Below are 23,190 nucleotides of genomic sequence, written 5' to 3' on the forward strand. Positions count from 1 at the left end.
ATTGATTATGAAAATGATATGCTTGCCTAAATGACCGCAGCAGTCATCCTGTCCTCCCATCAAGCCTCTGGGTGAAGGAACAACCGATAGGAACAATGCTCCGCAGAAAGGGTGGAACGTGAGGCGAGACGGTGATATTGCTGCTGTGAAATAGTCCTCTTTTCTGTGTTGCGCACACATTTTGAAGTGACCGCTCTGAGGAGACAGCAGGAGGAGGAGGATTGCAATAATGTGTCCAAAGCAAGCAGCAGCTCTGTGACCAGGTCCTTTTTATGTATGACTGTCTTTCATGCTGCCCTCACTGGTGTTCACGTAGCCAGACAGCCAGGAATCAGTACCATAACAAAGGTACAAAGTAGGCAGCTGACAGCGGCAGATTACAAGTGGACTCATTTACACTCCTACTTAATTGGGAATCCAGACTTATGTTGTGATATTAAGAGGCAGGGAAAATATATAAATGTATTTTTAGCAACAACAAATACCGCATGAGAAAATCCACCTTTTTGCATCGTTAAACATGCTCTTAAAGCAAATGTTTAAAGTACTCTTCCAAACAACTTTAACTGGCTGTGAAGGACGGTTTATTTCTCAGCCAGTCAATCTGTCCCTCAGATCAGACGCTCAGCACTTCCACAGCGTTCCACGGCTTCAGGCCTGAGGTTGCCATGTCTGCACACTGTAAGGCTAATAGGACAGAGAGCCCTGTGGAAATACAGCAATCATTTCATTTTTGGACATGAATTGATTGCTTGACACTTGTCGGTTGCTCGGGCCCTATTAATCCACACATCTGAGTCCCACTGTAGCCTGGTTAACGTCTCTGAGAACTGCTGTTGTGGATATATATTCTGTGTCCTGGCTACTTTTGTTTCATTGTAGCTTTGTGAGTTCCTTGTTCCGTGATACCTCCACAGAAGCTTCTTTCTAGGAATGCGCCAGACGGCAACCTAGGGTTCTGAAAAGTCATTAGTAGTTTTAATGATGTATAATTAGCTGTTTAGAGGTATTGTAAACGGCTCATTATTCCCTCTCTAATATCTATTTATGTTGTTGTGAAAACGTCTCCTTCATACAACTGGAGTTATTCAACTTTCTCACTAACACTACATTTTACTAGATTACATGTTAACACATCATGATGACTATAATTTACCTTCACCCAATACTTATTTTCACTGAACAGAACCTGAACGCATCATAATGTAACCGACTGGAGCCTTCGTTCGTTGGCCATTAGCGGGAGAGATCGGCGACTAGAAAAGCATGAATGACATTTTCCTGATCGCATATTTTCCTGAATATTGGCAGATAACGATCGTCAGTAAACCTTTATTTCACACTGTGGTGGTTAACATTAAACTGTGCAGTTAATCCGGGGTTCACATGCATGCCAAACCACGAGGGGGGATCCTTCCAGATCACGGATGGACAATGGTCCGTTAAGCCACTACTCAACAATGATGTACAGGGGTACTGTAGTAGAGTTGTAGACTTGTGCCCACCTGCTGGAGGGAATACAACATGCAGGGCTAAGCAAGGCTCTCACTGTGAGAGAAAGAGCCCACATTCAAACATGAAGGACGGTGTAAGAGCAATCATTTGAGGGCCAGTTAGTAGCTAGCTGTCCAGCCACATCTCTTTCTTTTTTTTTAATTGGCTGCGCCGAGTCAAATGATGCCGTGCTGATTTTTATTACGAGTATAAACGCGAGAGGGTAAAAAGTAGGCTGCGGTGATATCTCGCCAACGTTGCGTCTTCAACTCTCAGTACTTTCGTAGCTTCCTGCTGCATCTCTGTGGTTAGAAGTTTAGTTTCTCTCCTGCGTATCTGTTTGTACTTTCATATATCTGCTTCATTTTGATGACTCTCTTTCAGCTGTGTAGGAGTCACGTTAAGTTGCTGCAAATGTGATATTTCCTCAGGGCGTGCAGTCAGTGACAGTGTGGGCTCCATCATAGCATAGCTCTGACAGCTTGACAGATCATCGGGCGGGGCTTAGCGAGGGGTCAATGGTCGCACGGGGCAGCGAGATGACCATGCTGAGCTGACCCTTCTCTATACCTGCGGTTGTTCGTATTGCAACAGCAGAGCAGACATCGGTACAGGCTGGAGGAGAGTTGTCGTAGGTTGACGCCGAGCACAGGGGGCTCCTGGAAATGCGTGTCAGCTGTTAGCTTTGAACACGCGTTACAGCAGTTGTTTCATCAACATCTCACAAGGCTTGGTGAGGTGGACTGATAGCTATGACACAAATTTCGGTCGAATCACGTCGTTGCATGCGCTTTTCTTTAAACGGGGTTACGGACACAGTGACCCTACTGATGTATCTAGACTTAATCATCAACTGCTTCTGTTGCCCCCGCCGCATACCATTTGTTGAGCTTAAGCAGCGGCTCACTGTGGCTAATGCCCTTTTCACTGTTGCCCAGCCTTTAGAACAAAATGCCATCCGGAAGTCGGACAGAGAAGAGGAATTATGCTCTAAACCGCTCCGCAGCATGCGTTGTGCAAGCTAGACCACCATCGGCCACAGCCGCTTCCTCATGCACGCCGCGTTTGTACTGCCTCGTTATTTCACCGCTGCTGTGGGATGATGGGTGAAATGGGATAAACACACCTCAGGGACAACTCCTCTCCTGCAGAGTCCATGTGGCTGTGACAGACAGGATGGAGGACAGCTCCATCGAGCGGTCAACCGTGCTGGTGGAGCGCAGGTGTGTCTTGAGATTGAATTCTGTATGAACGGGTTTAAAATCCAAAACAAATGAAACACGTTCAAACGTCAATGGACCGAGGCTTTTCGCTAAAAAACAAATGCTCTTAAAAGCACCGTGAGCTGGAGTCCAGCTCATTCCGCTTTGCTCTCTTGAGTGATCACTGCTGCTTAGCCTGAGGCCAAGGCCCGCAACAGTGACGCCAAGCCGAGTCTAAAGTTAGAGCCAGCACAACTCAGATAGCCGAGCCTGCGGCTAAAAGCATTTCACAATCCGCGTGACGAGTCTTGATCGTGCGTTTCGGCCACGACCAAACGTTTCTAATGTGTATGTCCATTTCTGCCCCATTAAGTGTTGAGGGCATCTGAGCTTAATTGGAAAGTTACTTAAAAATCCTCCTCATGGTAATTACCTCAGAGCTGCCAACATTTGACTGGAGCTGCTGCTGATGTCTTTTTCCTTCTTTGTCTTCCTCTCAGCCAGAGTGATTTGGCTCTGCTTCACTGCTGAACAAGGGGAAATGAATTCACAGATGTTTGCATGTGTGAGTACTTATACCGGGGCTGTTTGTTTAGAAGTAGTACTTGAATATGTGCTCACTGAACGTGTGTGTGTGTGTGTGTGTGTGTGTGTGTGTAAGACACTGAATACTATAAGTAGTGACAGGAAGGTGTCTGCCGTCCTAGCTACATGCCGGAGGCTCTTTCTCACCCTCCTGCTTTTAGCTCTGTTAGCACTGTTCACACTGCTGGAACAAGGTGTGTGTGTGTGTCTCTGGTTGCATAAAGTCTGTATGGCCCAGTGCTTCTGCATGTTGACAGTTTGCTTTCCCAGGGTTCAACTAGCCCTGAGCCCTGACATTCATTACACTGTTGGTACACCCACGTTAGCGTGACAACACTAGCATGAAGGCCTTGTTTTGGATTTTTGATGAAATAGGCCTAATGTGCTCGCGACCCCTTCTTTGTTCCAGCTGTGAGGAGACGGATTGGTTAAAATGCCACGGGAGAAAGAAAGAGCTGACATTTACTTGTAGGACTCTCACACTTCCCTCCGTCCCTGAGACTCATCCCACTTCCCCTTAATTGTCTCCTGGTTTCCATTCTGTGGCATCTTTTCCACTGGAGTCAACCTTTCTTAAGACAGTAGTAAGAGAGGAAAGAGGCATGGAGGGAAAACATCAGCTTATCTGCAGCGTTGGTCGGTGCCTTGGGGTTTATATTTGAACAGATTACATAATCCACAGCCTAAAGAATAAGAGCCGACAGTCACTAATATTACCTCCCACAAAGTCTCACAACCCATCGGTTATCGGTCTGACCAAATCTTACATAAAGGCCAAACCATAGAATTACAACTTCCTGCCATTGGGCCCAAAAAAGACTCTTTTTACCAAACATTGGGATATAGACGGGTTGTCAGTCCGTCTGTTCCATTCTCATGAGCGCAATATCTCAGGAACACCTGGAGGGAGTTGTTGCACAAGCAGATTGCATGTCTTCCAATGCTTTACGCCTCTTTTGCAGCTCGACCGCGATTGGTCAATACTTCTTGGACTACGAACAGAAACCAGAGCGCTTCCAGGACCTAAATCCTGTCCCTTTGCCGACAGATTCTACATAAGAATCCATAATCTGCTTATAGAGATTACTTCCCACATGACTAAACCTCATTCAGAAGGAAATCCTCAGTTAGACTTTGTGAAGATTCAGAAGTGTGTTTCATCTCAACTCAACTTTTCCAGTTGCTTGTTTTGTTGACGTTTGAGCACATTCAAATGTCCGTGGCTTCTTTTGTAGATTCCACAGGGTGTGTTTAATGACTATATGTCACACAATATCACATTCAAAAAGTACAAAAATGTGAGTTTGAGAGAAGTGTCTGACTGGAGATATTACTGCTACTTTTATTTTTACATGTAAATGAGGTGTTTGTGATATTTGTACAGTTTGATCTTGTAATAGAAACAAATAAAACACCCCGGCAGCACACCTGGATTCAGATCGTCTTCTGTTTGGTTCCCTCTGCCTCAGATATCTGGAGTCTTGGTGTGATCCTGTTCATGTTGGTATGTGGCCAGCCGCCGTTCCAGGAAGCTAACGACAGCGAGACTCTCACCATGATCATGGACTGCAAATACACCGTGCCGGCCCACGTCTCCAGCGCCTGCAAAGAGTGAGACACACACACACACACACACACACACACACACACGCTAAGGATGTAACGATTCTCCAAGTCCACGCTTCGGATCTCATCTGGTTTTTTGGGGGGTTTGTTTTCTCCATTCGTAACTCGTACTTGACTCAGAGTGGGACGTAACTGAGCGAGCCCATGAATGATCTAGTGTGGCCACTCCTGCATGTTAACACTTTTGATCTAAACTGTTGCCATATTGGCCTAGTTTTAAGTTTTCTTCTTGATAAATGTTGCCATGTCTGGCCTCTGGCCTCGTCACCCCGAAACACACGTGAACTTTCCAGTAAACAAGCAAAGAGAGAGAGAGAGTAAAATGACTCTACTTCTCTCTTGATTTATTCCCTCAGTAAACATTGTAAACATGAGTTTATGGTCTCAATCTCTAGTTTCAAGTCTTCTTCAATACAGCATGATGTTCATTTAGTAGATTATGGTCCATTTTGAGTCAAACAGACCATAAAGCAGAGTATGCTTTAGGGCGGGGCTTACTGTGATTGACAGGTTGTTACCACTTACACACACACACACGCACACGCACACACACACACACAGAGAGAGAGGTGCTCGGTCTACTCTGCTTTCGGAGATGGAAACCATTGAAGAATACATCTCTCTGTGTCAGGCCTATGCGGTGGTATGGAGGACAGCACATCACATAAAGCTGACACGGCCTGTTGACCTGTAACCACGCTGCAGTCACCGCAGCTTGCACACCTGATCCCACTACGGTTAGCTCACATTGTGCTGTGGCCGTCTGTAGAACATGTCTTGTATACTAAATGTCACAACACAATCGTTTGACCTGGCCTGTATACCTGGCCTGTATTGACATGTATACATGTATACATGTATCTATGTATCTATGTATCTATGTATCTATGTATCTAGATAGATAGATAGATGGATGGATAGATATATTTATATAGATATATATATATATATATATATATATATAGATATATATATATATATCTATATATATCTATATAGATATCAGCAGTCGTACTAATAGCTGTAGTAGTATTAGTACTGGTTATTAGTACTGGTAGTAGCAGGAATAGCAGTATTAGCAGTTGTGGTATCAGTAATAATAGTAGTGGTAGTAATAGCAGTAGTGGTAGTAATAATATTTATGGTAGCAGTAATAGCAGTAGCAGTAGTAGTAATAGTAGCAACAGCAAAAGTTGTAGTGGTAATACTAGAAATATTAGCAGTAGTAGTAGTTGTCGCAGTATTAGTAAGAGCATTCATTATTTCAACAAAAAAGCCAAATTTTGAGCTTAATGTTTACATACAGTTAATCCATGGGGCTTTTATTTTGAAAGGGTGGGACTGGGTGGTGGAGGGAGGGGGAGAGGAGACATAATCATCATGTTTGACACATAAACAGAGGTTATTAAATGACAGGCTTCATCACAAGCAGTTCAGTTAGAATTCACTCTCTGGGGCTTTTATTTTGAAATGGGGTGTGGGGTGTGGGGGAGAAGGGGAGAGGAGACAGAATCATGATGTTAGATAAACACAAACCGGTTATTAAATGACAGGCTCATCACAAGCATTTCAGTTAGGATTCATTCTGTGGGGCTTTTATTTTAAAATGGCGTGTGTGTGTGGGGGGGGGTGGGGGAGGAGGGGGGAAAGACCTCTAAAGATCCTTAAGACCTGAATGACTGTATGAGAGACACACAGAGAGAGAGGGAGAGGAGTGTATGTGCGCGTGTGTCTGTGAGTCTGTGTGTTTATAAACATCACTAATTGGCTTCATCGCGAACACCTGTGTGCCTGAAGCCATTTGAAAATATTCTCCATAGAGATCCTATTGAAAAAATAAAAAGCTTAATAATTAAAAAAGTTTAAAGGTTAGAAATATAAAAAGTCATAGCACCCCTCTGGTGAAAGAGCTGCAGATTTTAATAGTTGAATGGTTTCTGTAGCTTAAAAAATGAAGGAGGAGAAGCGGTGCGACAGAAGAAATAGAAGAAGTTGAATAAAGAAACAGGATAACAATAGTTGGAATGCTTAACAACATTCCAACAATAAAGAAACAGGATAACAATAGTTGGAATGCTTAACAGCATTCCAACAATGATCAGCCCTCCTGTGGCGCTCGATCCAGGCACCGGCACTCGGCGGCAGCCCGCTCGTTCCTTCCGGGCCCTGCAGACCACTTTGCTCCAGTAGCTGGCAGAGACCAGAAGCCTTCGAGCAGCTGCAGAGCAGCACAGTCCAGCTACACACAAAACAAGCACATGTCCAACCCCCGAAGTGAGCGAGGCAGTTAGGCAGATAAATTAGCACTCGCGTAATTCCCCATGTGTGTTTGTAAATCACAAATTTTGTACTAATTAATTCTCTCCAGATGCATGGGGTGGGGGGGGGGGGGGGGGGGTATAGATTCCAACATGTGGCCAGCATTAATCAAGAAAATGTTCAGCTCTCCACATCGAATGTAACCAGAGTCCAGACCCTTGCGTATCCACTATTTATTGATTGGAGTGCTAAGCTGAAGCAGCTGTGATCAGTCTGATGGGGCTTTGGCTTCACAAGCAGAAGAGCTATTTGTCGCATGCCATTAGCTTTAGCTTTCCTTTTGTTCTCAGGGCGTCACTCACGGGTGAATTAGCCACCCATGTCACAGGTTTGGAGATTTCCAGCCAGCCTCCGCTGATGCGGCAGGGCTTCGTGGTGCTAAAGTGGGCCGTTTGTGTGGCTTCACCGCGTTCTCTTAACGTTGGCAATTAGAGAAACAGACGTAATCAACCATTGTTAGCTACCAGGTGTGGATTTCATACATGATGAAGGGGGTTGGAGGACAGTACTGCAAAAACAAGAAGCAAAGACAAATCAAGTGTGTGCATCTCAAAACGAAGGATGTAGTATGTGTTGTGAAAAAATGTTGTAGCTGTCTTTCACACTTAGAGCAGGTTTAAGAATGAAACAGAAGCTCTCAGAGGCGTATAGTTAAATCAAAGCAATAGATTTATTTATCAACAGAGTCATTCAGCCCAGCTATCAAAAACAAGCTTGGGTGCTAATGGATGAACTTCGCAGAGATTCACCATGAGACACGCTTAAACACAGCAGCGTGAAACTTAATATAGGGGGTCCACCCCTTGCTACACATTGGCCAAAGTCAAAGATGCAGGCGTGGCACGTTTTTACGTTATGACACCTGGTTGGAAGCCGTGAATGTCCATTCACCTTGGCCCCTCCCAATAGGCGTTGGTTTCCATCAGTGTGAGTGAGGTGTTCAATGCGAGAGGTCCTAAGAGTGAGTGTGTGAAGAAGCCGGGCTCAGCTGGGGCGTTGGCCCTCGCTTGAATCTCACTGTCTTATCAATCTGAAGATGGCTGCCTGCTCCTTGTGACGCAGTTAAATAAGTAACCTTTCACCTGCTTCTCTCTGGCCTTGCTGTGTTGTGAGCACTGTATAAGTGGTTAATAGAGCTGCATAAGCTAATGGTTATTAAAACTACAAATATGCTAGTGATTAATTAAACTGTATATAAGTCAATTGCTACTCAAAGCTGTATATAAACTAGCTGTTAATTAAGCTGTATATAAGCTAGTTGCTACTTAAAGCTGCATATAAACTAGCTGCTGATTAAGCTGTATATAAGCTAATTTTCTCAACAAATCCCTCTCTTGACGTCTGAAGGACGTCACTTTCTTTACCTTTCTGCCCTGTTCACACGCTGGTGTCTTCCTCTGCCTCTCCTGACCCTACCAGGCTGTTCTGCTCTTCCCATACTGGGTAAGCTCCATAAGGAGGGGGTGGTGATGGTTCCTTGGAGAGGGCAGTGGTGATAGGACGGCCAACCAAAGAACGAATACAGGGTATTATACAACATCCACATGAGACCAGTATTGCAATGAACACTCCCGCTGACACTGCTATTGACAAGATCAGGTGCTTCCATTTTCCAAACATGTTTTCCATCCAATTTCCAAATGGATTGTTCACACCCGATGCTTCCTGCATTTCTTTTGACAGTGCCCTCAGACTATTCAGTGCTTTTGTGACTGAACCGTCCGGCGCAGTATTGTTGGGGATGTTAGTGCAACACAGGTCTCCAAACATTAAGCAAGCAACATGTCCAAAGCCATTCTGTTTTGCATAGAAATCAAAGAAGTTGGGGCCAGCTGCTCAGCCAGACCCTCTATTGCATCCCTAGTATGATTAGCCAAACGAAGAACATTGTAATGCACATAATTGATACGATCAACATTTTTATTCACAGTTATCCATGGAATAATACTTGCGATACTCTCAAAACCTACTGCAATTTGATATACCAATTTGTATTGATTAGGCACTCCTCTGGTTCACTCTGATTGTATCTATGTAGGTTGGACCTTTGTCCAGACTGAACTCAGCTGCTTTTTTAGCTAAGATATGTCTGCGTCTGCGTTGGGTCAGGTTTTGTACTTTAAATATGGATGCCAGAGTTGTGCAATTTGGTGGAGTAGCCATTTTAGTCATATTTGTCATGCATGCGTATCCTGTTGGGTCAGATTCAGGATATAGTGGTGCTGGTTCGGTGAACCTAGCTGGTCTAGCTGCAGCACAAGCTATACAGCCACCCATTTTGTTTTTTATAGCATTATCAACAATTCAATTTAACCAAACATTGTCGTTTCCATGTCCTGTAGCTAATTGGATCACCTGTTGGTGGTTGCTGAAAAGTCAAATTACAAATTACAAAACAAATTATGCATTTTGCGTCAGATTACCTCGGACCTCTGCTAGAGGTCTGGACGGCTCCGGTGCTGGGGCACAGTGTGACAGGTGGTGCCAAGGTGCTCCTGCTTTACCTATGACTTGGACCGAGTGTGAAGTAACCTCCTTCACTTCGTACGGCCCTGTCCACCTGGGGTCAGTCCACTTTTCTTATGAACTTTGACCCTGACCCAGTCACCCTCTCGGATGAGATTTTTACCTTTTCCTGGTCAGCTGCACTGGTTCGCTGGACCTGTTTGGAGAGAGCCTCCGTGAGAATGATTAATGCAGTCACATATGCCTTCATTTCAACTTGCTGCACATCTATGTATATGTACATCTATGTATCTATGTATATGACTACCGTCTCTTGGAGGACCTAGGCATTTGCCTCCCTGTCATTAACTCATGTGGTGAAAGATGCGTCTTATTTCCTTGTGCGCTCCTCACTGCCATTAGAGCTAATGGTAAAATTTTAACCCATGTCAGCTTTGATGCTACACATGTCTTCGCTATTTTTAGATTTTAGCGTCTGATTTGCCCTCTCTACCAGTCCTCGTGACTGTGAATGATACACTGATCCAGATCTATGTCTGATTCCTAGTCTGGCTTCAACTTCCTGCAAATGCTTATTACTGAAATGTGAACCATTATCGGAGTATCAGCTCTGTCTGCAGCCACTTCATTACTGTCTGTGCGTCTTCTCTTTTAGTTGGGATTGCCTCCACCCACTTTGAGAATCTGTCAACCATTACCAAGATGAGTAAAGTCTATGCTGATGTCTTGGAAACAGGCTGATGGTACAGGATAAGAGCCCATAGGTGTTTTGTACGGTTTCTTCACATTGTGATCCCCACAGGTGGTGCATTCGTCGCAGAAGAGGCACAGTGCTTGCATTCTTTGCAATGTTCCTTTCTTTCCTTCGTGCGTGCCTCTGATATCAGTGAGACACACAATTCTGCTGGTGCTACCACTCTGCCATCATGGGATCTCCAAAGTCCACTTTCTCCTGTTGTTGCTCCTCTTCTTTAGCCATTCGGACCATTCGTATGGTCCAGCCTTCTTCTGTATCTCAATTAGTGTTTCTTCAGTGATTTCTGGTTCTTGTATGGCTATTTTCAGAACCATCTGTTTTGGTCTGTATCCTCTTCTTCGCCACATGGGCCCATCACCGTGAGCTGCTCCATGTGCGTAAGCAGAATCTGTGAAGATGTTTACTGATTTTCCTTCTGCTATTTTTAAGGCTTGTATGAGCGCTTCGACTTCTGCCAGTTGTGCAGATGCTGGTTGAGGTAGGATACCTGATGCTACTATTGAGTGTTCCATATCTTCGAATTGTCTCACCACAGCATAGGATGCTGTGTTTCCTTCATCTCCTTTGTAGCAACATTCTTCCTGTTTCGCATTCTTTTTGAATTTTCGATTTTCTTGCAGCTCCGAACGTGAATTTTTCTTAGGAGGATTCTTTGATGCAGCTCCTTCTCTTTTCGATTTTCTTGCAGCTCCTTCTCCCCCTTTTTTCTGATACAAAACTGCAGTAACATCCCTCTTTTTTGTTCAGAAACATCTAGGTGTAAAGGGAATGAATAGTCAATTGTTGAAGTGCCGAAGCATGTGACAGAGTCTACGTGAGAATGGTGAACACATCTTCTGTTTCTTGTGTTCAAACTAAAGGGGCTGAGGTGTTTCATGATGGAGGATGCTTTGTCTGTGGGCTGTGGGCTGCGGGTTGTTAAGGGAATATGTGGATCTGGAACTGGATATGACGCAGGTATTGTGGCTAATAGTTGCAGCAGTGTCTCTGTTGTTGCCAGATATGTGAAAGATATTGCTGTTCAGCTTGATTCTGGCTTCTTGGATGCTGATTGCCTGTCTCTCTCTGATAATTTCCTCTTCTTCCATGTGGTGAGCCTTGTTGTTGTTGACCACGCGTGCGGCAGTCTCGTGCGCAGTGTCCTGGTTTTCCACAGTTGTAGCAGTAGAAATTTCGTCCGTGCTGTTTCTTTTTCTTTTTAGCAGGCTTTGGAGCCACGTCAAGCTTTGCCAGCTGTATTGACACTTTTAGTGCTTCGAGCTCCATATCTGTTCTTTCCACAGCAGCTCTGTATTCATCATAAGTGTGTTCTTCGCTTATTTGTTGCAGCTTCTCTTCAGTGAGAGGACAGTTCAGCAGTTCTCCATCCCAAATGTCTTTATCTTTCCATCTCTTTATCATTCTTTTGTACGGTTGTTGTTCCACCGGCCAATGTTTGATTCTTCCATTCATCCTGCTCTGATCCTGGACATCATTCTCCAAGTTGCACTGACAAGAGGAGTATTTCGCAGCCATGACGTCTCTCTCTGCAATAATCAATAGAAAGTCTGAAATCAGTATTCCCAAATGTCCACACGATGGAGCCAAAGCTCCTATCCACTGTTCCTGTTGCAGTTCTTGGAGTGGCCACAGAAAAGCCAAAACTCATGTCAAATGTTTTTTTTTTTTTTTTTTTTCTTCCCAGGTTGTGAAGTGCCAGCAGAGGGAGCCAAACCTCCTCTTATGCCTTCAATTGACATGTTTGCTCTCTGAATTCACACTGGCCCTCGTTCACAACCGTGCTTTCTCTGGAATGTGTGTGTGTGAAATGCTGATCTATTTTATTATTAACACTTATGGTGAAGAGGACGAAATCAGTAATGTTCTAAACATATTTCGAAGTCTCTGTGTGGATAGATAAGCAGAACACTCTGTTCCTGCGTTAAGATGGCAGTTTTCTGCCCTAATCTGATGGGTTTAAGCAAGCGTTACTTTCAGGGTTACTGTTATCTGTTCCTGTCGTACGAAAGGATGACGGAATGCTCCTTTCGGCGTTTTTGACCTACATACAGTGACCTCACAACTCCGCAATATAAGCTTTACAAGTATAACGCATATTATTTAACAGTGTATGAATATATATTATTTACAAATCTCCCTATATACCCCTGCTAGGTGTGAAATGCTATGTTTTAATTACACATGCAATGGATGTAACTAAATGTTTTTATTTATTTATTATTTTTTTATCAAAGCAGACAGTGCTAGCCCCCACCTTTTTAAATATCTGCCGCTCACTGTCCTTGCAGGTAGACACAAATCAAGGCCGCATCTGTGTTTTTATCAGGAGTAGTCAAACCCTCCCTAATTTTCCCAGCGCCTGTCTTGACTAAATGAATAGAAGCTTTGTAGCAGCTTTAAACCTTGTACATTCCTAATTTTTAGCGTCTGTCTGGCTGTATGAATAGAAGCTGTGTATCAGCTTTAAAACTTTTTTTTTCTGGTTGCATGAGTGACTGCTGTGTTTCCGCATTACACTTTGCTAACAGTCCCTGGGGAACCCAATTTTCCAATAAATCAGTAGTTTTTTAACTACGCCAGTAAAACTGACACTTATATTAACCCTCAGCTGTCTCTCAGCATATTCTAGTGATTTATGTGTGTGTGTGAGTGCAACGTCTGTGTCTAATGCGTGTTTTTTCTGCTCAACTGACCAAACTTTGAAACAACGCACGAACATGTTGCCACACATCAACTCAGCGCTCAGCTGTCTCTGTCTCATATGTACGCTTCAAACATTCACTTTCATGCAAACAAAATTGCAACACACTGCCATTTTTTTAAATGCGCACAGATCACAAATACGGTAAAGGAATATCTTTACAAATACAGTCAAACAAATAAACAAAAGTTAAAACGTACTCCTCAGCGGCTCAGCTGTCAGCTCGCTCATGTATGCTCCAAATAGTTCCACTCATTCAAACAAACTTGAATCAATACTCTGCCGTCACAACACGGTCTCAGAATGAAGTGAAGAGTTTTACAAACGCTGTTAAATGATGAACAAAAGTGAAAACGTACAGCTCAGCAAATAGTCACACGCATTCATACTAAATAATCAAAGTCACACGCTGCCGTCTCTTTAAGCATAAATCAGTCACAAGCTCTTTTTTACACACTCATCACATTCCATCAGCAAGTTTCTTTTTTCTCAAACTAAACAAACAGACACCTCTTGGCCCGCACAAATGACAAACTGCTTCTCAGCAAACAAACACAGTCAAATGATAAACACAAATTAAAACCAAATCTGAAATGCGCACAATTCACAAATACGGTCTAGAATGTAATTAATACCTTTACAAATGCAGTGAAACAATGTACACACATTAGAACATACACGGCTGTCTCTTTAAATATAAATCAGTCAGAAGCGCAGCCTTCGGATGAGCTGACTCTTTTTCTTTTAGACACACTTTTGTCAGCAACGCATTTTAACAGCAATTTGTCTTTTTCCTCAATCTCAACAAACAGACTGTGTACCGCTGACCTCTTGACCACGATACAAATGAAAAACAAATGCTTTTTCAGCAAACAATCAGTCAAATTATAATCAATTCTGTCCCTATCCTACACACATATCAAAGAGCTCTGCTTCTTTAATACATCACAACGGCCGCTGCTTATTGTCAAAAACAATGTTACAGCCGGGATCCGATCCCGGACCTACCGCGTCGAAGACCGTTATTTTAACCACTACACCATCAGGGTAGAACGTCAATAATACAATTTAACTGCTTTTTATCCTAGGTCATCTCTGGACCTGTACACGTTCTGGCCATTTTCATTAATCTCGTCTGTCATTAACAACACACCGATATAATTAAATTCTGTGCTCTCGTCCAGAAACTTCGTCAAGGAAACTCTAAGCAGAGTAACATTATTTTCCACTGGATCGCTACACACGATTTAATGTCCGAGGACTCGATGCTCTTAATACGGGTATTCCACAGTCACTTTTCTCAATACAGTTTATCAATGACATCAATGACATATACATATATCCCCGTCATGTTATGCAATTTCTTCGTAGCCCAAAACATCCCATAAGTACGTTAGAAATTACGCCTTTTGCAACATGAATTTGAGTGTTGAGCGTGAAGCGCGTGTCTGCGAGCAGATGCGTTACACGGCTCACAACACCTCACATCTACGCTATCACACAAGTGCGCAATTTCTCGCCTTTATTTGACGTTTTCTGATGGGCTCATTCATACATATGTACAAAAACCCCAAATGCTGGGCTGAACAACCCTGCTGCTGTGTGATTACTTTTTACAATACTTTTATGACTACGCAATACTTACAGTTCGGACAGTCGGATTTAATTTAGTTTTATGACTATAATACAATACGCAGAATTCAGTTAAATAGGCTTCTGCTCACCTTGAGATGTGCCGGCACAATCAGACTGTCTCCCGAACTGCAAGCTCGCTCCGATGGCACTTATCGGTTCCCAGCCTCAGGGAGAGATGTGCCGTTATCTGGAATCAAAAGGAGAGGTCTGTTAACATTCCAACCCGAAGCTCTGTATCATATAAATCACGTCGGGGTCACCAAATTGTTGTGAAAAAATGTTGTAGCTGTCTTTCACACTTAGAGCAGGTTTAAGAATGAAACAGAAGCTCTCAGAGGCGTATAGTTAAATCAAAGCAATAGATTTATTTATCAACAGAGTCATTCAGCCCAGCTATCAAAAACAAGCTTGGGTGCTAATGGATGAACTTCGCAGAGATTCACCATGAGACACGCTTAAACACAGCAGCGTGAAACTTAATATAGGGGGTCCACCCCTTGCTACACATTGGCCAAAGTCAAAGATGCAGGCGTGGCACGTTTTTACGTTATGACACCTGGTTGGAAGCCGTGAATGTCCATTCACCTTGGCCCCTCCCAATAGGCGTTGGTTTCCATCAGTGTGAGTGAGGTGTTCAATGCGAGAGGTCCTAAGAGTGAGTGTGTGAAGAAGCCGGGCTCAGCTGGGGCGTTGGCCCTCGCTTGAATCTCACTGTCTTATCAATCTGAAGATGGCTGCCTGCTCCTTGTGACGCAGTTAAATAAGTAACCTTTCACCTGCTTCTCTCTGGCCTTGCTGTGTTGTGAGCACTGTATAAGTGGTTAATAGAGCTGCATAAGCTAATGGTTATTAAAACTACAAATATGCTAGTGATTAATTAAACTGTATATAAGTCAATTGCTACTCAAAGCTGTATATAAGCTAGCTGTTAATTAAGCTGTATATAAGCTAGTTGCTACTTAAAGCTGCATATAAACTAGCTGCTGATTAAGCTGTATATAAGCTAATTTTCTCAACATATGTAAACGTAGTTAGCACTGAAACCTGGTCATGGTTAGAGATGAGTATCATGAGCATTTTATCAACACTAGTATTCTTGGCGATACTGCTTATCAGTTCTTTTTGATTCTTTTTGGGGGGAAAAGACAGTAACTTCAGAAAAGAATCAACATTCCTTTATTATTCTTGTATGTAACAAATGGTCTTTCTTGAGCAGCAATACAGGAAGTTCTAAAATCTTTTAAATACATTCGAACATAACTTTTAAAGGACCAATAGCAGAACCATTAACTCTGGACCTTATTAATTATTATTCTTATTAATTATAGTCAATACAATACAGGTTTTTACGAATTTACAACCGGGTCGGGGTCCGGATTTGACTCTGAGATAATTGCGGGCTGATGGCTCGGTTTCGGTTCTGGACTCTGGCGTAGGGCAGCTTGTGTGCACGTGAAGCTCACGGGGTCACGTTTTTCCGGCCCCTCTGGCTGGTTAGATGAAGTAGCATTAGAAAACATGTTTTTAATTGCAGCTTTTGCGATTTGAACATTGTGTTCTATTACATCACAATGTCTGCTGTAATTCAATGAATCATTCTGCATTGTGCACCACTGATGCCCCACGATACGTCTGGAGTGCTACACCATAGGACGTGTCCGCACCTGTTTACTGTGGTTTATCTACAAGGATCAGCATGAATGTGTGTGTGTCTTTGCTGTCATTGAGGGAATTCTAGCAAGAAATGCACTTCTATGTAGAGCCGCTGACACAAGTGAAAAGAAACTGCCTTGTTGAAATACCAACATGTGTAATGAAGAGAGGGCGTCGTGTCAACACCGTGGCCACCTGGAGGAACACCTGTTGTCTCTGCACCGCCTGCTCTCTGATTGGGAGAGCCTCGCCGCCTCGTGTTTTAAGGGCTGTAAAATGGAGATGAAGGTAGATGGACACAGAGGAGGGGGTGGGAGTCACGAACAGATGCATCGTGTGTATCTCGTGGATGAAAACAAAGGGTTTGCGTAATGGAGTGAAAAGTACAGGTGGACGCTGAGAGAACGAAAGAGAAAAGAAAAGTGAAAATGATGCAGAAGTTCAAACCTCTCCATCTCCTCTCCTCGCTGTCGGATCACTTAATGACACAGAGGGGAACCAGCAGATCCAAATCTGTGATATCAGAGATGCCAGGGACTATATCCACCTTCAGTGTAACTTGTGCTGGAAGGAGGCATTCTCTCCAAAGCAGGACTGTGATGTGATGTAGAGTTTACTCTATTGTCTGTCCGTCTTAAGTTAACGAGCCCCTTTTCAGATTTAGTAGCAAACTCAGCAACTTGGTACAAAGGTTTTCCTCTTTTTTTTTAACCAAGTTACTAAATCATGACTCATGCATTACAGAAATTATTATTGTTTTGTATTACAAGTTCCCTGAAAATGTAAGTTAAACTATGCAGAGGAGGCTTTGTTAATGCTGATTTCTGGTGAATGTAGAAGAAATCTACACAAGCAAATAGACAAAGTAGTAAAATAAACGGCTACATGTGTATTTTGAATGTTTTCTCTCCACTAGTCTAAAAGAAGACGATGGAAGCTAAATAACCCAGAATCCCAAGATTGATCAGTGCATTGAAAAGGGTTTTTTGCCTGTAGCGTCTCACCTTAAATGAGTTTTGAAACAATAGCACATGGAGCTGGTAGCACACCAGCTGATCTATTCAGTTGAGTGGTTACGTGGCTTGTATTTTACCTACTTATATACACTCTTTGACAGAAGGAGAGCACAGTATCCGAGTCGTTGTAAGTTGTGAGGTTAGAGGGACACGTTTTGGGTTTTAAACAGGCTCAGTTTTAGACATCGGCGTCACAAAGGTCGAGGTTTGTTGCGAGCGTCCTGTTGGCTTGTTTTTTCTTTTGTGCACTCGTCCTCTAAATAAGAACTCCCATGAGGTCCGCATCCCTGTTTCCTGACTGCCAGTTTTCCTCGACATGTGTGTTTGTGTTCGTCGCTCGTCTCTATGTGAGCGGAGGCCTTTCTACTCTCTGGTCCCCGTCGACTCACCAAAATGCATTTACGCGCCTCAATTAATTAATTATTCACCGCCTCACTGTCCTCCTTCTGAGCTTTGTTTGGTTATTGTCATCCTTGATATTGTATCTCTGGGGATGAGGTTTATAGAAAAATGTTTGCTTTACACCCCCCCCCCCCCTTTCCGATCCACTCACAAAAACAGACGATTGTGCTCCCGTCTCTGTCGCAGCGTGATGTGTGCGTGGCTGTGTTTCTGATCGACCAAACAGAACACGGCGTTCCTTCGCTTCCTGTCATCGCCGTGCGAACCACACGGGACTGCACACAAACGTGGGTCGTTGGGTCGGTTGGATGGGATCTCTCACTCGTGAGCCCTCCCGTGGGAATGTGTGGACTGTTATACACTTTGTGTGTGTGTGTGTGTGTGCAACTTGTAGAAAAACAGGCAGCCCTGTGTGACTGCGAAGTACCATCTCTGTGTAGGTCCCATAGGACAGAGAAAGAGAGGCAGACGGATGGGACAAGACAGCTGTTTGTAGGGTCTCTAGAAGTCACTAGTTATTTGTCACTTGCAATTGTAGCTTTCAAAGTGTACTGCAGCCATTTCCATTGTTCAAACTGCAAAACATGTATTCACAAATATGAAGAATGAGTGCGAGAGAGGATTTTACACCGTAAATGAAGCGAGCCCGTCTTCACGCCTTGTTTGTGGAGCTAAACGGGCCCTCTTTGTGAACATTAGATCCGTGTCTTTGGTGAGAACCCCAGATTAAAGCAGGACATTGTCTCTCCTCTTCTCGGATACCAGGACGGCAACGGGAAGAAGCCGAGCCGAGGTCTGTGTGTCGGGTTAGCGAGAGACATAGGCGGGTGTGCGTATTGTGCTGCAGGCCGTGGTTGTTGCGTTGTGTGAGGGGCCTGTATGTTCAAAGTCTGTACAGCCGAGTTGCCTTGGTTTGCATCCATGAAATTGTGTGTGTAGCGTATCTCAAGTCTGTGTAGGGCTTCAACATATTCAGATACCCGAACTGCCGAGACAGACCGATCCGATACCAGTATACCGGACGTTCGCTATCGCTCCTTCTCATTTAAACACTGATTTGTCGTTTACACTGTAGCATTGAACGGCCGCAGCTTTTCCACAAACATTAAATGGCGGCTCGTTGCAGGCCGCACTTCACCGCCACTCTGCCGCTTCACAGGCCATGCAAGTTAGGAAAACAAATCATTGTTGGTTTTGGTCTGTTCAGGGGAATTGTTGATAATGATTCAGTATTTTGGAAGAATATGGACCAAAGGGCTCACAGATCCACTTGTGCTTATTTTTTTACTTATGCATTATGTTTTGTCGTGTTGTAATGTAATTGGGGGGGGGGGGGGGGGGGGATATGGATTCCGTAAAGCCCAAAATGAGGCACCGGCTTGGTTGCGCAGGTTTCTCAGCTTTTCCCCTTTGTCAGTCTGTCATCTGTCCGCCTTATTGTGCAGATGATAAAGATGGTCTCTGGATGCATGATGTTTTTCCCTATATTAATATTAGTCTTCCCACTAGACTCCATATCCCATCTAATCCTATGAAATTGCAATCTCATCTTTCAACGGTGTCATTTGTGTTGAATTGAAGCTCCCAGCCGAGCAGCTGTAGTTCCACATCCTCGGCTCTGTCGAGGCCGATGTCTCGTACAGTCTGTCACCGTGCATTACAGCCCGCTCCATGCATCCAATGCCTCTATCAGCTCCATACGGTGGTTCACAGCGGCAGAATGGGTGGCATTGAACTCGGAAACGTTACATAACTGCGGTTAGTAGAGCTGACCTCCATCATTTAGCATCATCGTTAGATTCTATAATCGAGGGATTTTAAAGCCAAAGATACAAATGTGGTAACAAATAGAAAGTGAATTGGTTGCTTTCCATCGGCTGGGTTGAGTGTAGTATACACAGCAAGGTTCTAATGTCAGGAGTTAATGTTTCTGCTGTTTCTAGCTCATATGAGAGCCAGCTGCTGTGTTTTACAAAGTGAAGGTGGTTCTCCATCCCGACCAATTACAGCTTTGACAGAGCAGCAGCTCCCAGCATGAACGGAGGCGTTTATACTCTGTTATTCTCCGAAAGACCAGAGGGCAGACAAACAAAACGAACTGTGAAGAATCAAGAGACACCGAGTGTAGCTCAGAGACATGCACGTAGACTGTAGACGTAACCGGCATGAAGCCATAAAGCAACCCCCAATAAGACGAGGGGTGATTGTACTTGTACTAAACTCACATGTCATATTCATGGACTACTTATTGTCCTTATTCAAGCCCTGTGAAAAAGTCAAGTATTGCATGCTTATAAAGAAACAAAGGTTAAATATCCTGTAAACAATTTCATTTGGCTGCAATATATTGACTCGAATGAAGATTTTTAAGATGATGTAATCTTTAATCACCACTGTTTGACAATTGTGACAGCCCCAGGGGTAAGTCATAAAAAGCGGACTCTGATGGACATTAATTATGTGAGTAACTTTGTTTATGAGGTAAAAGACGCGTCACTCTGTAACACCGATTGACCTTTTCACTGCCTCTCTGTTGTTGTAGGCAACAGCTCTGGTCCAACATGATCTTCAATGGAAGAGGCTCATTTAGGATGCTTTAGGTCTACAGCAGAGAGTGATGCATCTTCTCTCTAGTGGATCGCATCATGTCAGTTTCAGGAGTCGCATCCTCCCACTTAATTCATATCATGTCGATAATTTAAATGTATTAACTTCATAGTTGCTTTATTTTAGCTGCATAAAAATGGTTAATCTCTGCCGCAGATACGTAAGAAAAACCCAGACCCCCGAAACTCTTCTGATCAGACAAACTGAAGCAACAGATCAGCACTGTTAGGGCAAGAGTGGTGCGATGGTGTTAACACAGTGAGAAGCAGAGCAGAGCCACACCAGTCAGCTGTCAATCGTTCTGACAAGGCCGAAGAGACAGCCAGCGGAGCTTTAAGCACCTGGGAAGCAGTCAGTAAGCTTCTTCACAAGCATGCACCTGGAGTCCTCAACACCCAGGAGGCCCTATGCTCTCACCGCCGGCATCAACCACTACCGGTCTATCGGGTTTCTTTTTCAAACCCACTTGAGATTACACCACGCCCGTGTGACGACAGCCTCACCCTGCCGCCCTGCTTGTGCTGTGATTGTCGAGTACCGGTCGCCTCAACGCGACCGTGTGATTGGATGTCATGCGGAATTACGAGTGACAACTTTGTTGGGCTCGTTTTCCATAACAAGTGTAGCTCTACAATCACAGCACAGCACATGCCCCTTCACTTCTTTCTGTGGACTTGAAAGCGTGTGGACGAAGCATTACGTTGTGCTCATTTAGCACCTGGCTAGTTAGCTAGCCAGCTTGCTAATTCCACCATGTGTTCATGCCACACTGGGTACAGGAAATGATCCGGATAGTGGGCCGGTATCGCTGCGTCGAGCCTTTCGTCATAGAGAAGTGGGTGTGGTTCAATCTAAAGTGGGTTAGAAAAACAATAGACTCAACCAGAACCGAATGTCCAGTTGGTGCGATTGAGACCACGTCCCTCACGACACTCGCATAAATATGATGTGATCATTTCACAGGATTTCTGTGTCTCTTGAATTCCGATAAATTTTAAGCGTGTGCTCTTTCTCCTTTATCCTCCCTCTCCTCCTACCCCTTCACTCTCGTCTCCTCCATGCTCCAGTCTGATAGGCCGCATGCTCCAGAGGGATCCCAAGCGACGGGTCTCCCTGGAGGAGATTGAGAGCCATGCCTGGCTGCAGGGGGTCGACCCGTCCCCGGCCACCAAGTACAACACTCCCCTGGTCTCCCATAAGAGCCTGTCGGACGAGGAACACAACAGCATCATCCAGCGCATGGTGCTTGGAGACATCGCCGACCGAGAGGCCATAGTGGAGTAAGTTGTGTGACGTCTGTCTCTCTGGTGTTCAAACAGCAGTGTAGAGCTCAAAGACGTGCTTTCATCCTCCTAACATTGGCACCCTTGGTTTGCATCGTCGCTGTTACGCCCTGCCTTTCCTTTGGCCATTTGCCAAGTCTATTAAAATGTGACGAGCACAAACAACTACAGAATCTTTGTCAGTCACAACTGCTCATGAAAATTCTTTCCTTTGCTAATAAAATGACCAAAACTACTTTCAATTGCAACGAAGGAGACGAGCGGGCGGTGGTGCATGTACAGCACAGACATTTGTTGGACGTGATTTATCCAACTTCATTTATGTTATTTTATGCATTTCTGCTTCAATGATCACTGAGTATCATAACCCGGGCCGTGGGTTGTGACAATAAAGCGAACGGACATACAGACAGCAGATATGAGACATTTATTCTAATACAGAAGATAAACTGAGAGGTATATCCAGATGTGACCCGTTAGTCAGTGACCTCTGTAGTGTTCATGTGGATGTGTGCGTATAATGAAGTCTGAGGTGTAAAAAACAAAAGGCCAGAAAAAGTATATTCAATCTATGTTCTGAATATTTATATGTCCTTTGGAGCACTGGGCCCAGGTGTTACAGATGTGGCAGGACACAGCTCAGGCTCCTACAGCACCTAAAGACAGGATAGGTAGACACAGTAACTGACACAAGCAGACTAAGCAGGGACCATCACACAGGCTGCTGAGTAGAAATATGCAGTTGATGTTACAAAGCCAATCTGCTGTAATTAAGCTCTTGTGTCTTTGATTGGCCAATTGAGGGGCATGAAGGTCACCAAGGGCTCTAAAAGGCTCTCTGTCTATCTGTTGAAATACAACACTGTCATCAACTCCCTCCTGCTCAAACACAAGTGGATTCAAAAGCCTTGTGCAAAACCACTGGTAATTCAGCGGATTTTCACACACACACACACACATCAATGAAAACCAGAGCCACAGCCCGCATACAGCCACATGTGATTACTTTGATTTAGTGCTTCACAATATACCGATACTAGAACGGTTTCACAATTCAGTCCGTATTTACTGGCGTTCAGCCTTTAAAAACACATTTTCACTGCGGTCAAAACACGCACACACACACACACACACACACACACACACACACACACACACACACACACACACACACACACACACACACAAAGGGAGGCTCACACCTGTATGAATAAACATAGAAAGTTTGAATGTAAAGACATTGGGCACAGCCCCGTGGTGGCTCGGCCTGATCCACTTTGTTTGTTTGGAGATACTCGAGGAATCTGACAAAAAGCGAAATAGATTAGAATCACAGTCGCTGCCTTTAAAATACACCAATGTCTTATTTAATTTACACATGTAAAATGGCGGGCAATAATAGATTGTGATGGAACTTTCACTATCAGTACCCAGGTACAGTAGC

At 44.0% G+C, this 23,190-nt stretch overlaps 2 protein-coding genes across 2 annotated transcripts in view; one reads left to right on the forward strand and one right to left on the reverse strand.

The window, feature by feature from the left end:
• The window catches only part of snrka (SNF related kinase a), a 65,995-nt gene that overhangs the window by 21,569 nt on the left and 21,236 nt on the right, over positions 1-23,190 (forward strand). The window contains exons 3-4 of the mRNA XM_079275528.1: positions 4,751-4,892; positions 21,531-21,743. Coding sequence (XP_079131654.1) covers positions 4,751-4,892; positions 21,531-21,743 — 355 coding nt within the window. The remainder of the gene's footprint in view (positions 1-4,750; positions 4,893-21,530; positions 21,744-23,190) is intronic.
• Positions 8,356-23,190, reverse strand: part of ano10a (anoctamin 10a) — a 68,885-nt gene continuing 54,050 nt past the window's right edge. Inside the window, exons 16-17 of the transcript XR_013772266.1 lie at positions 14,875-14,972; positions 8,356-9,888 (exon numbers count right to left, since the gene is read on the reverse strand). The gene's annotated coding sequence lies outside the window, so the exon portion shown is untranslated. The remainder of the gene's footprint in view (positions 9,889-14,874; positions 14,973-23,190) is intronic.

This window comes from Melanostigma gelatinosum (assembly GCF_949748355.1).
Source record: "Melanostigma gelatinosum genome assembly, chromosome: 9".
NCBI classification, from domain to species: Eukaryota; Metazoa; Chordata; class Actinopteri; order Perciformes; family Zoarcidae; genus Melanostigma; species Melanostigma gelatinosum.